A 12,507-nucleotide genomic window follows, 5' to 3' on the forward strand; every position below is an offset into this window, starting at 1 on the left:
GAAAGTTCTTTCATGCTGACCAAACATATCCTGATGGTAACATTGGCTGCAGGATTGAAAAATTGTGATAAATCTGTAGTGTGTTTAACAATAGTGTTTTAAGGTAAATTTTCTCATTTTGATATTGTACACAGATATAAAAAAAATCACCATTAGGTACAGTGGTTCACTCCTGTAACACTAGCTACTTAGGAGGCAGATACCATGAGGACTGAGCCTTAAAGTCAACCCAGGTAAAATATCCCTAAGACCCAATCTTAACTAATAAAAACCTGACATGGTGGCATGCACCTGTCATCCCAACTACCTTGGAAGCATAGATAAGATTATTATGGTTCAGGCCTGCAGAGCCATATTCAAAATAAAAACTAAAGCAATAAAAGAGCTAGCAGTATGACTCACATGTTAGAGTACCTGCCTAATAAACTCACTATAGAAGAAAGAGGAGAAATTGAAGATGATATTACATTAGAAGAGGTTGGCAAAGGTTATATAGGATACCAGTAACCTGCAACTTCCTATAAATTCATATTATGGTTTAAATATGAAATGTTCCTCACTAGGGTAAAGGCATGGTCTCCATCTGGTGATGCTATTTTGGGAGGTGGTAGAAACTTTAAGAGGTGGGGCTTAGCTACAGAAAGTAGGTCATAGGGAAGATGCTACAGAAATATGTACTTAGTCTCAGTGTGTGTGTGTGTGTGTGTGTGTGTGAGTGTGTGTGCGCGAGCGTGTACGTTTTGTGGCTGCCATGAGGTGATTATTAGCGCCCTGCCATGCCAAAGCAATGGGACCAAACTACTATGGATTGAAACTTCTGAAAGTGTGTGTCAAAATAAATCTCTCACTGGGCACTGGTGGCTCACACCTGTAATCCTAGCTATTCAGAAGGCTAAAATCTGAAGATCACAGTTCAAAGCCAGTTTGGGCAGGAAGAGCTAAGGGACAGCATCCCGGCCCAGAGTTCAAGCCTTGCGACCGACAAAATAAATAGATAAATAAATAAACCTCTCAAACTGTTTATGTCAGATACTGTTACAGCAACAAGAAACTGACTACTAATACAGTCCATAATTATTTGCAAAACAAAGAAGTTTTAAAGATGCTTCCAAAGTAGACTCTGGTATCTCACACCTATAATTCTACCCCTGAAGGATCAGAGTTAAAAGGAAGCTCGGCCCATGGTTTCCCTTATTTACAATATCTAGTATATGTCTGAGTCAAGCAGAAAAGGTCAGATAAGGTGATGTTAGGGACATGAACCCTAAGATATGTATTCAAATGTTTTTTTTCTTTTATGCGATTGTTTCTAATGCATTTATAAGATTATTTCTTTGTTGCTTTGTATGTCCCTCCCCAAAAGTATAACCCCTGCTTTCACTGTATTTGATGTCGGTATAATTTGTGGAGGGGAAGGGGAAAAACAAATCGTTTAAATAGGGATACAGGTGGGCCCACTGCAACATTGAGATGTACAAGTCGTTATGTCGGAAAAGAACTTTACAACTTTGGTTGGGGGGGGGGGGGGGGTTGGGGAGGATTGAAGGGGGGTGGGGGGAGGATGGGAAGGGATGGGAAGGGGAAACAAAGGAGGAGGCTACAATGCTTGATAAGAAATGTACTCATTATCTTACTCATGTAATTGTAACCTCTCTGTACAGTATTTTCACAATTAAAAAAAAAAAGGAAGCTTGGTAGAAAAGTCCAAGAGATTCCATATCTAATTAATCAGGAGAAAAAAAACCAGCTTGGAGTTACAGCTCAAGTGGTAGACAACTGTGAGCAAGCAAGCTGAGCACAAGGCCTAAGTTCAAGTCTCAATAATGTGTGATCATGCATACACACATGATGTTTCCGTATCAATCCTTCTATGAACTTCACTGATAACAGCCCTTACAAATACCTTGTATGACTAATTTAACAAAAAGGGATAATAGATGGTGCAACCTAGCCAAAGCTAGAGCCACTCACTCAATTCTCTCTAAATTCCACAATAAAAATTGTTCCTATTGTTTTTTTCAGTCCTTTTCAATTCAGACAAGACTACTGACTTTCAGAACACTCTCCAGGTCTGACTTAGTCTCTAAACACAATTGCTTATATTCCTTACTTACCTATATTTTAAATTTCTAATTGGTAAGGTCAGGTTATGTTTTTTTTTCTTGTAATTTAGCCTTAGGCAAAATCTAGTTGGTAATCAACAAACACTAACATTTAAAACAAATCAACTAGCTTATAGAAATACTCATGTTAATGCAACATCCATGAACAAGAAATAAAAGAAAGGATCAATAGTACATTCAAGGGAAATATAGCTCGTTTTTAAAGTGAATGTTACTTACATGCCACTGAAAAGAAGACTATAAGCATCAGTCTGGTGATGAGAAGCCAAGTAATAATAGTTAAATACACGAATCCTGAATACAGTAGAATAAACACAGATACTTAGAAAGAAGATGGAAAGGAAGCAAGCAATCTGGAACAGAACAACAAAAATAAAGTTGAGAACCAATAGACTTTATTATTTTACATACTGATACAAGCCTTACTTTTCATTTTCAGTTAATTTGTTATCTGAGAAAAGTGAGAGCTAATAGGAGTAGAGAAGATGGAGAGAGAAATAGAGGAGAATATAGTCATAATACTATGTGAAAATGGAACCAGGAGGTAGATGGGGTTGGGAAAAATGGAAAGAGAATGATGAAGAGGTGACACTGATCAAGATGCAGTGCACATATAAATAGTAATTTGGAACCTCTTTGTACAACTACTTGAAGATAATAAAAAATAAATAACCCAAGAAAATGAAATCTTGAAAAAAATTCTATATTTTATATCAGTTCAATAGTCTAGATGCAAATGTGTCAAATTCCCCAAATACGTTGCTTTCCACTTCCCTTGGCAACTCTTCACATGAAGGCTGTAAGTGATGACCTTACTGACATAAGAGAATCAAAGTATTCTCAAAAACTAATTTTGTACTATCTTGTACCTTTTCACCACTCCTCATATATACTTCTTAATATTTATAGTAAATTAATGAAAGCTATTTCTGGAAGTCTGAATTACAACACTGTGAGAAACATCACTGCTTATTATTACTAGAACAAATATTTGAGAATAGATCTAATAGTTAAGTATCATACGTGAACTAACATATATCTAGAATAGAAAGGAAATAAACTGACCTCAATATAAATATAATTGTATGTTTTTTCTGCAAGTTGGATGAAGACTGCGAACAGGGATAAGACAGGAGTTGTGCTAAAGAATGTGCACTCTGACCACACAACAATCACAGAGAAGATGGATAATACCACAGCAAGTATTCTGTAAAACCATGGTCTCAAAAGACATTCCCAGTACCACTCTGAAAGATTAAAAAAATATATACAGTTAAGCAACTGAAAAAGTAACAGGGCATTTTTCACTGCTTCAAAATGGCCAACAGATAATTACAACAGATAATTACAATTTACAGTAGAGAAATCAGGTTGACATCGTTTTTGCTAAAGAATCACCAGAAATGGAATGAATGGGTAGTCCATGTGTTTCCTTCCATGATTCACTGAGAATACAACATTATTGCTGAGGTACTTCTGTGAAAGCTGTATAAACTGTATCTAATTATGAGGACATACTGTACTCAAATTCAAGGATGTTCAACAACAACAAAAAAAAACTGCCTGTACCCACCAAAAATGTGTTGTAAAATATATATAAGACTGGGAAACCATTTCAGATTAAGAAGACTGAGAAGATCTAGGAATTTTTTTTCAAATAATATCACTAAGGTAATAGGACAAAATATTGACAAGGACTATAAGTAATAGTATAACACCAATACTTTATTGCCTGTATTACTCCACAGAACAGGGATTTTTGTCTCTCTTAATTTATGTGCACTGAGCACTCAATTATACATAGCATTTATATATGTTGAATCATCCCTAAATTTAACTAGAAAAACTATTTCTTAAAGAAGTTTTCTGACATATTTGTCCTGGCTATTGTTTCCACACTGAAGACCAAACACACAAAAAAGCATCAAGTTAATATAACAGCTTAAATAAATAAGATTATGTTAACTATAGGGTGTAGGTTTTATAAATAAGACTCATTAGTGTAGTAACTAAGTAGAGCATTTTAAGGGGAAATTTAATAGTATGTGAAGCCTAAAGAAAACTCAAACCTATAATATAAAATTGATTACAACTATATTTTATGTATATACAAAATAAGATTGAGGTACTGCATATATGTTACATAGAATTTTAATTATTTAAACTAGCAGTAGAAACTGATGGATATGCTCTATGACAAGTAAAGCAGTTATCTAAGGGAAAGTTTATCAGATATACAATATTATCATATTGCATAAATCAAATAATACAAGGAAACCTTCAGTTTTGCATTGGTGAAAATATAGTATTTTTTTCCTAAAGAACAAATGATTAAATTTTGAAATTTATATTAAATTACATACCAACTGTAGGATTATAAAAATACTGAATAAACCGATTTTCTGGCTCTGGGGATTGAAACGTGTGAACAAACTGATGAGTGGCACTAGTTTCATTTTTTGCTACATCCTCCAGATAAAATGCTTGTTCCAAAAGAATTTGCCATTGCACTTGAGTTCGACGGTGCCTCTGTACTGAATAAATCACCTACAAAAGAGAAAGGAGGTATATCTATCAGTGTGATCCAACAGTGGGTCCTCATGGTGCTAAGGAAAGTTTTTAGTTTATCTGTGTTTGTTTCTTCAAGGAATGGTGCTAGCAGTATTCATTGGGTGGGTTAAGGATGTTAATATATTTAAATGATATAATGCTTCCGTATTATGTAATGCCTCCTTCCCAATTGACAAGACAGCCTGATCCAGTGAGTTAAAGTTAATACATTTCAAAGAATAATGCTAATAGAATCAAAAGATGTTTTAGGGACTAAAGAAGTAGCTCAAGCAGCAGGATGCCAGCCCTGAGTGAAAAAGCTGAGTAAGAGTACAGGCCTTAAATTCAAGTCCCAGTACAAAGTGGGGAAAAAAAAGTAAAAAAAAAAAAAAAAAAAAAGTTTAGGATTCATACAAAATTCCTTTTTGTAAGCAATAATAATAAAGCTAATTGAAATCATTTAGCTGTAAGTAAAATAGCTATAATGTTACCTGTTTATGTAGTTTCACTAGACTTTTTTCACTTGGGTAAGTATTGCGCTTTTCATCAAAATCTTCATAATCATCCATGTTCCTACCCATTTTTTCTTGATACTCTGTAGGACACTAAAAGAAACAACCAGATTTAATAAAAAACTTAAAAATATATGGCAAACTATTTTCATTAAAAATCTGTCACTCTAAGCCAGGCACCAGTGGCTTATGCCTGTAATCCTAGCTACTCAGGAGGCTGAGATCATGGCTCAAAGCCAGCCTGGGAAGGAAAGTTGTGAGACTCTTATGGCCAATAAACCACTCACAAAACTGGAAATGGCGCTGTGACTCAAATGGCAGAGTGCTAGCCTTCAGCTGAAGAACTAAGGGACAGTGCCCAGGCCCAGAGTTCAAGCCCCAGGACAAAAAGAAAAAAAAATCTGTCACTTTAGCATTTCTAAACTTCTCAAAAACATCTTCCTCTTGGTATCTCTAAGTGGAGTTTTATTTGCTAATATTTTATGACAATGTTTTAAAGGATAAATTGGGCTTTCTTTTGCCTTTATTAATATTGGCTTTTATGCTCAGATAATTCTGGGTATTAGTAAAGGCAGAGAGTTTATCTCTAGGAAACAATTTGTATTTGAGAAGATGTTTATTATTAGAAACTTGATAAAACTGTCAATTTTACTTTCCTAGCTAAAAAATAAAGACACAATATTCACAATTTCTGAAAAGCATAATACAGAGAAACACATACATAATTTGGACTATTTGCCATACTATTAGTCATTTATTACATGAACTTGGGCAAAAAAAAAGTTAATCCCTTTGAATAGGACTTGAAAAGTAGCACATATGAAAGAAATTATTAGAAACTATTATTTTAGCCAAAATAATAGTTAACAATTTACCTAATGGTCAGTACAACAGATGTAAAACAGTAAAAAAACGTATTTTAGTGGTTCTGTAGGTGCTGGACAAATGGGAGCTTTACAACTAAGTGCTTTTAGAAGAGTAAGTTACCCCTAATTCAATACCACTGTATCAAAATCGTAATTGCATGACTATTTATTTAAATAATTAAATCATAAATTATGTATCTCATAATGCTACTGATTTTGTGATATATGAAAAATATCATCAGATCACTAGGAAGCTGATCAGAGATTACTGAGGAACCAGTATATTTTCTTATAGAAGATATGACTCTAATGTTGAACGATGGCATCTTAAATGTTGATCCCCATCACTGTTACAGCAGTTACGTTACTCAACATCATCTCTATCTCCACATTTCAATGGAAAAGACTATCAATAATTACCAGCAAACTTGTAGTAACAAAAGAAAAAAATCCAAGTATACTACTGACTTAGTTAAAATTTCCATGAAAATGCATTAGGAAGCCTACTTCTGAGAGGCTTTTTAAATATTTTCTGATTTTTTGTGGAATATTAATTTATGCAATAGATAAGTATACATTTCAAATGAAAATAAATGTAATTTAGTTACCTTTTTAAGTATGGTGTCAACACATTTTCTCAATGGGTGGTTATATTTGATGCTTTCATTTACTTTACGAACCTCCTATTAAAAACAGTAAGAAAAATAATATTTCTATTTCTGCAGATTAACATTTCAAGGGAAAATACATTAAATAATATTTATAGTCTCACAAGTTTAATTTCAATTAACTTAGCCTTAAATGAAATTCTTTTCACTGATACAAGTTCTTAGGAAGTAAAAACACAAAGTACTTAAATTGCTATATTTATATTCAAATACTTTTTTATTACTTCCTAAATTTGCTATCTTATCATTTGCTTACCCTGTATACAAAAATAGTTGAGCATTATAAAAAAATTCAAAATGATTTAATAAATTTTGTGTGCTTAAAAAAATAGGATTATATGTACTCATTATCTTGCCCATGTAATTGTAACCCCTCTGTACAGTATTTTCACAATAAAAAAAAATAGGATTATAGTAGTCTACTTGCTCATAAAGATCAATTATCTTCAGTGAAGAAAAACAAGGAGTCAGAAGAAACAACTGACTTCACAAGTCTCTCCTCTCCAAAGAATAGTAGTCACAACTGATTGTTTCCTTCACATTTGCTTATTTAGATCACAGTTTACATCAACACTGCTAGCTACAAGAGCAACATAATCCAACACGGACAGTGGGATGGAAGAGGGTATTATAAGTCTATGAATGAAACTACTGTCTAATAGGAAGTATTAAGTAAGAAATTTAATGAGTACTAATGAGTTAGGGAATCTTTAAAAGTAGTATTTCCTAAGGAATTAAATGTTCTATAATATTTATGAACAAAAATACAAGTTACCACTATTCTAGGCAGAAAAAGCAGCATGCCATGTCCTAGGACTAAAGAGAGAACTGGCTGGGATATTAAGAACAACATTTTAACTGCAGGATAGAAAAAAGCTTTCAGAGATACAGACCTGTAGTCAAAGAAACCATTTAACAAAATTATGAATGGATGTTTATAACTTTGACCAAGAACTCAGCTAAAAATAATCTCTCCTCGTTCTAGTATATTTTTCACTACACATAAAATACCTATGATATATAAAATATATACTAAGTAACTGTTTATCAGAAACGTTTTTCAATAGCCAGTAATCAGTAATTAAGTTTTTAGGGGGTCAAAAGTTACATGAATTTTTCAGTTGCAGAAGGTATTAGTGCCCCTAAACTCTCCATTATTCAAGGGTCAATTGTATACTGATAGTATGAAGTAATTAGAAAATATTAGACTAAGAAGTCTGCGTAAATGTTATTATTATCACCATTATAGAATCCAAGGAACCAAAGTGGAGTGTTAGGTAAATATTAAGCCTACAGAATGGATTACTATACTGCACTGGCAACCATAGGAATAATCAAAGTGACCGGAGTCAGGTAGATAGAAGCTTGGATAGGACAGGAGAGCTACATATGGGTCAAATTATTATATAGGCCACACTGAAACACTTGAGTTTATTCTAACATGAAGGAAAAGCTTTTTCAACATGAGGTTTTATGTTAAAAAGTAACATCTCAAAGAAAGAGATTATTGTTAATCTCTTCAAATCCATAATCAAATTATTACTTACCATGGCAAAATTTTTATAATTTGTTGTGTATGTTTGTGAGCAATATTGAAAGTATTAACTTTTGAGTTACATTCCCAACTTGATGAAGTTGATTCATATCAATTGCATGTCACAAATGAATAAAAGGAAATTCCTTGTTAAAATTACAAACAATATTTGTTGGTACAAACTCCAATGCAAATTGTTCTCTAAAAAGGTTTCCAAACTTGGTGGAACTGCCTTGGGTTACACTGTCTAAGGAAGAAGTATATTCTGATTATTGATTTTGCTTCCAACGTTTGAGTAATTATATAACTTGTTGTCTAATCTGGGAGGCTTTTGAGAGTGAAAGAAAGCATTAATAAAAGTTACCTCAAAATAACAGACATACCCCTATACTTCTGAATATAGTTTCCCTTTATCTTTGCCAGTTAAAAGATAGAGATGACCTCTTAGGAGCTTGAAATCCATAAGAAGTCAGCCTAGAGAGGAGATGATATCACATTTGTGACTGAAGTCCATCGATGTGTAACAGCAACAAGAAAATAATGACGAAAATAAATTACACACAACTTGTTAACTTCTGCTCTTTTAAGATTTAAATTTGCTTGATTACCTCCATAACATCCTCTAAATTCTCTTCTGCATCTGCTTTCTCTGTCATCAGTTTGGCTGCCTTAAAATAAGTCTTCATAAGTAGATAACCCCTTTTTGCTCCATTCCAGTATGAACGAGGAATTTCCACCAACCCATACCCTAACAACAACACGAGAAGAAAAAGACCCCATGTATTGGCAGCAGCTATCCCGATTGTCTGGAGTTGGTTCCTAAGAAAGAGAAGACATAAGCAGATTGCAATAGTAAATACAAAACCTAACAAGTATTAAATGTTTTTTTACAGAAAACTACCTTAAAAGATGGTCAACATTTCATATGAAAAAAATTAGACTTTTATAATCCCAAGTACTTTTAAGATAATTTGTGTACTTAATGGGAAGCTTGAGTATAAATGCAAACAATGGTATTTCACACAGGAAATTTTGCTGCTACTGAAATTAAAATTAGAATCTAAGATAATTCATGACAAAATATGTATATATTCTCCAAAAATACTTAGGCATATTTGATTATTCAATATTAATGAAGAAAAGCCTGCAAGTTTGTTTTTTTTTTTGGTCCAGTTGTGGGGCCTGAACTCGGCCTGGGCGCTGTCCCTCAGCTCTTTAGCTCAAGGCTAGCGCTCTACCACTTGAGACACAGCACCACTTCCAGCTTTTTTCTTTTTGCTTATGGGGTGCTAAGGAATTGAACCCAGAGCCTCATGCATGCAAGGCAAGTGCTCTACCACTGAGCCACCTTCCCAGCCTCAAGCCTGCAAGTTTTAAAAAATTAATTTGTGTTAAGGTAGACATACACAAATCGCAGAATGCAACAGTGAGGCATACCCCTACTATTCCATTCCTAAATTTTCAAATCTAGCTCTCCAAAAGTACAAAATAGAGATCAGTTTACTAAAATACCTCAATGTAAATAAATGCTAAGGACAAATATGACCATCAAAACAAAAGGAGAAAAGTAAAAACATTCCAATCAAATAGAAAACCAGGTATTTGTTTTCTTTACATCTGATATTATATCTAAAATTGTTATTTCTTTTAACATGTAGTTACTAGTCAAAGCATTAATCAATTACCTAAGTTATATTTAAAGATGTTATTATCCCATATATTCTTTTTAGTGATATGATTATGTAAACATTCACCTCATCAATTTGTCAAACACACAATTCGGTTATATTTCTCAGTGAAAGGTCTGTTAACATACGTGTGTGTCTAATAAAAATTAATACTAAAAAGTACAAAGCCCCTTCAGCTTCAAGCCTGACCAAGGATATAAACACTCTAAACTTTTCTTTTTGAGATAACCCACTTATACTTCTAAAAGCACTTTTCTAGTCGAATAAGCTATTACTTAAAAAAAATTAATCCTAGCTACTCAGGATGCTGAGATCTGAGAATCATAGTTCAAAGTCAGGCTGGGCAGGAAAGTCTCTGAGACTCTTCTCTTCAATTAACCACCAGAAAATTGAAGTGGCACTGTGGCTCAAAGTAGTGGAGCATCAGCCTTGAGCAAAAAGAGCTCAGGAACAGAGCCCAGGTCCCAAGTTCAATCCCCATGACCAACAACAACAAAAGTCAAACATAAGTTTTTTAAAATGTTTTAATGAGAGTGTTTTTCTTACCATTCTAAATGCAAACGTGGATTTACAGCTACATATATTAAGAATGCTCCAAAAATCAGCAAATAGGTGCCATAGTAGATTGCATTCTCAATCAATGCAGTTTTTATCTTTCCTGTAATGGAAAATCCACCAGATCTTGCATATGACTGCATAAAAGGTAACAAAATCCTAGTTGGACAGAAAATACATAATTACAAAAACAATTATGTATCCATATAATCTCAAAATATCAGAAGTATATGAATCTTAATCTATTTTTCTAACTAATATAGATTGCTATGAATAATTATATGTTAATAATAAAGCAAAATAGATGACTACAATTTTTTTATTATGAAAATGTTGTACAGAGGGGTTACAATTACATGGGCAAGATAATGAGTACATTTCTTATCAAGCATTGCAGCCTCCTCCTTTGTTCCCCTTCCCATCCTCCCCCCGCCCCTCCACCCAATCTTCCCCACTCCCGGCCCCCCCCGCCCCCCCCCCCCCCCCCGCACCAAAGTTGTAAAGTTTGTTTTCGACATAACGACTTGTACATCTCATTGTTGCAATGGGGATGACTACAATTTTTAAAATATTAAAATTTGAAAAACATATGACCTAATGCAGGAGATAGAAAGGAGCATATCTTTTATCCTTCACTGACACTTACCAAGTTAAAAATTGTGATGTCCAATATACCACCCTCCAGAAAATTGGCATGATTCCATCAGGGATATAACTCCATGGTTTGAAACATGGGTGTTGTCTGTTTAATAAGAATTTAAAGTCAATTATCGATTTATTTATTAAATCAATAATATAATTTATTGGTATATGGAGAAGTTCATTTATATCAGATTAATAATTACCAACACAATTTTACAGAAAACTTAACAATCAAAGCCAACTTATCAAACTACAAAATGCACATAAATGACACAAAACACTTTGTTAAAAAAAAAAAAAAAGGGCTCTCTGCTCTTTTCTAGCTCTCAGCTTTTTCCTACTGAATAAACCTACCCCTTACCTGAATACCATGTGCCTGGTGCTGTTCTTACTGGCCTACCTCTTTTTAAAAACCTAACATAAATGGTGCCATGACTTGGATAAAGGGCTTAAAGTCAGGATAGGTGGGATTCCTCTCTGGGTTTTTTTTCCTCTTTTTTCTTTTTTTTTGTTTGTTCTTCCCTTTTTGCTCTGAAGAATACCCACAGTTCTGACGGCCTTTTGCGAACCCGTCTGTCTGCTGCGGACACAGCGCGTCGATACCATTGCTGCCTTCACATCCACGTCCACACCACTTCTCTACTCTGGTGAGTGAAACTACTCTCTACGGTTCTCTGTTGCTCAGTCTCTGTCCAGACATGGTGCCACACCAGAGAGCTCCTACAGCCTTTAGCTGAAAGGCCGGTCACCTCTGAAGCTGAGGATGCTTGGTTTTGGGGGCTTGGCCATTTCTCTCTAGAGGGCTCTGGGGGAAGTCTGGACGCCGCTTCTGCCTGGTCAGCTCTCCTTCACTCACCAGAGTGACTCTCCTCACATTTAATGGGGTGCTGCGAATCACGCCTGAGCAGTGAAACCCCTTTGAAATGCCTCCTGAGCTCCCTGGAAAGCCAGAGTGCCTAATTTTATGCCATTCTCAGATATAGACAGTTTTTGCCACTGCAATGGAAAATGGTCAGAAGTCTGTTTACTTTCAAGCTCTCTTTGCTCTCTCTCTGCCAGTCATGTCCAACTTTCCCTATCTCTCTCTTTCTCTTTTCTACATTTTGGCTTGTGCCCTGAAGAGTGCGATGCAGGCTGGGTCCCAGGACCCCCCTCTAGGTTCCCTCTCAAAGGCTAGCCAATGTAGGCTTTATTTATTTGTTCAGGGTTTCTTTGCATTTTTTCAGAAATTCGCCATCTTGAATTCGACATCTTGGCCACATGGTGGGTTAAGGGTTTGGCCCCATCTAACCCTTAACCTTCCACTAAGCTCACTACTCCATCCACTATTCTAAGGTGCCTTGCTAACAAGTTGCTCTTTTCACAGGCC

At 34.8% G+C, this 12,507-nt stretch overlaps 1 protein-coding gene across 2 annotated transcripts in view; it reads right to left on the reverse strand.

The window, feature by feature from the left end:
- Window positions 1-12,507, reverse strand: part of Lmbrd2 (LMBR1 domain containing 2) — a 38,413-nt gene that overhangs the window by 16,837 nt on the left and 9,069 nt on the right. For both annotated transcript variants that reach the window (XM_070041028.1, XM_070041029.1), the window contains exons 4-11: window positions 11,143-11,238; window positions 10,488-10,655; window positions 8,862-9,072; window positions 6,660-6,734; window positions 5,165-5,278; window positions 4,487-4,670; window positions 3,189-3,370; window positions 2,343-2,476 (exon numbers count right to left, since the gene is read on the reverse strand). In XM_070041028.1, coding sequence (XP_069897129.1) covers window positions 2,343-2,476; window positions 3,189-3,370; window positions 4,487-4,670; window positions 5,165-5,278; window positions 6,660-6,734; window positions 8,862-9,072; window positions 10,488-10,655; window positions 11,143-11,238 — 1,164 coding nt within the window. The remainder of the gene's footprint in view (window positions 1-2,342; window positions 2,477-3,188; window positions 3,371-4,486; window positions 4,671-5,164; window positions 5,279-6,659; window positions 6,735-8,861; window positions 9,073-10,487; window positions 10,656-11,142; window positions 11,239-12,507) is intronic.

This window comes from Dipodomys merriami, unplaced genomic scaffold, assembly GCF_024711535.1.
Source record: "Dipodomys merriami isolate MVZ:Mamm:240054 unplaced genomic scaffold, mDipMer1.0.p SCAF_30, whole genome shotgun sequence".
In the NCBI taxonomy this organism is placed as follows: domain Eukaryota; kingdom Metazoa; phylum Chordata; class Mammalia; order Rodentia; family Heteromyidae; genus Dipodomys; species Dipodomys merriami.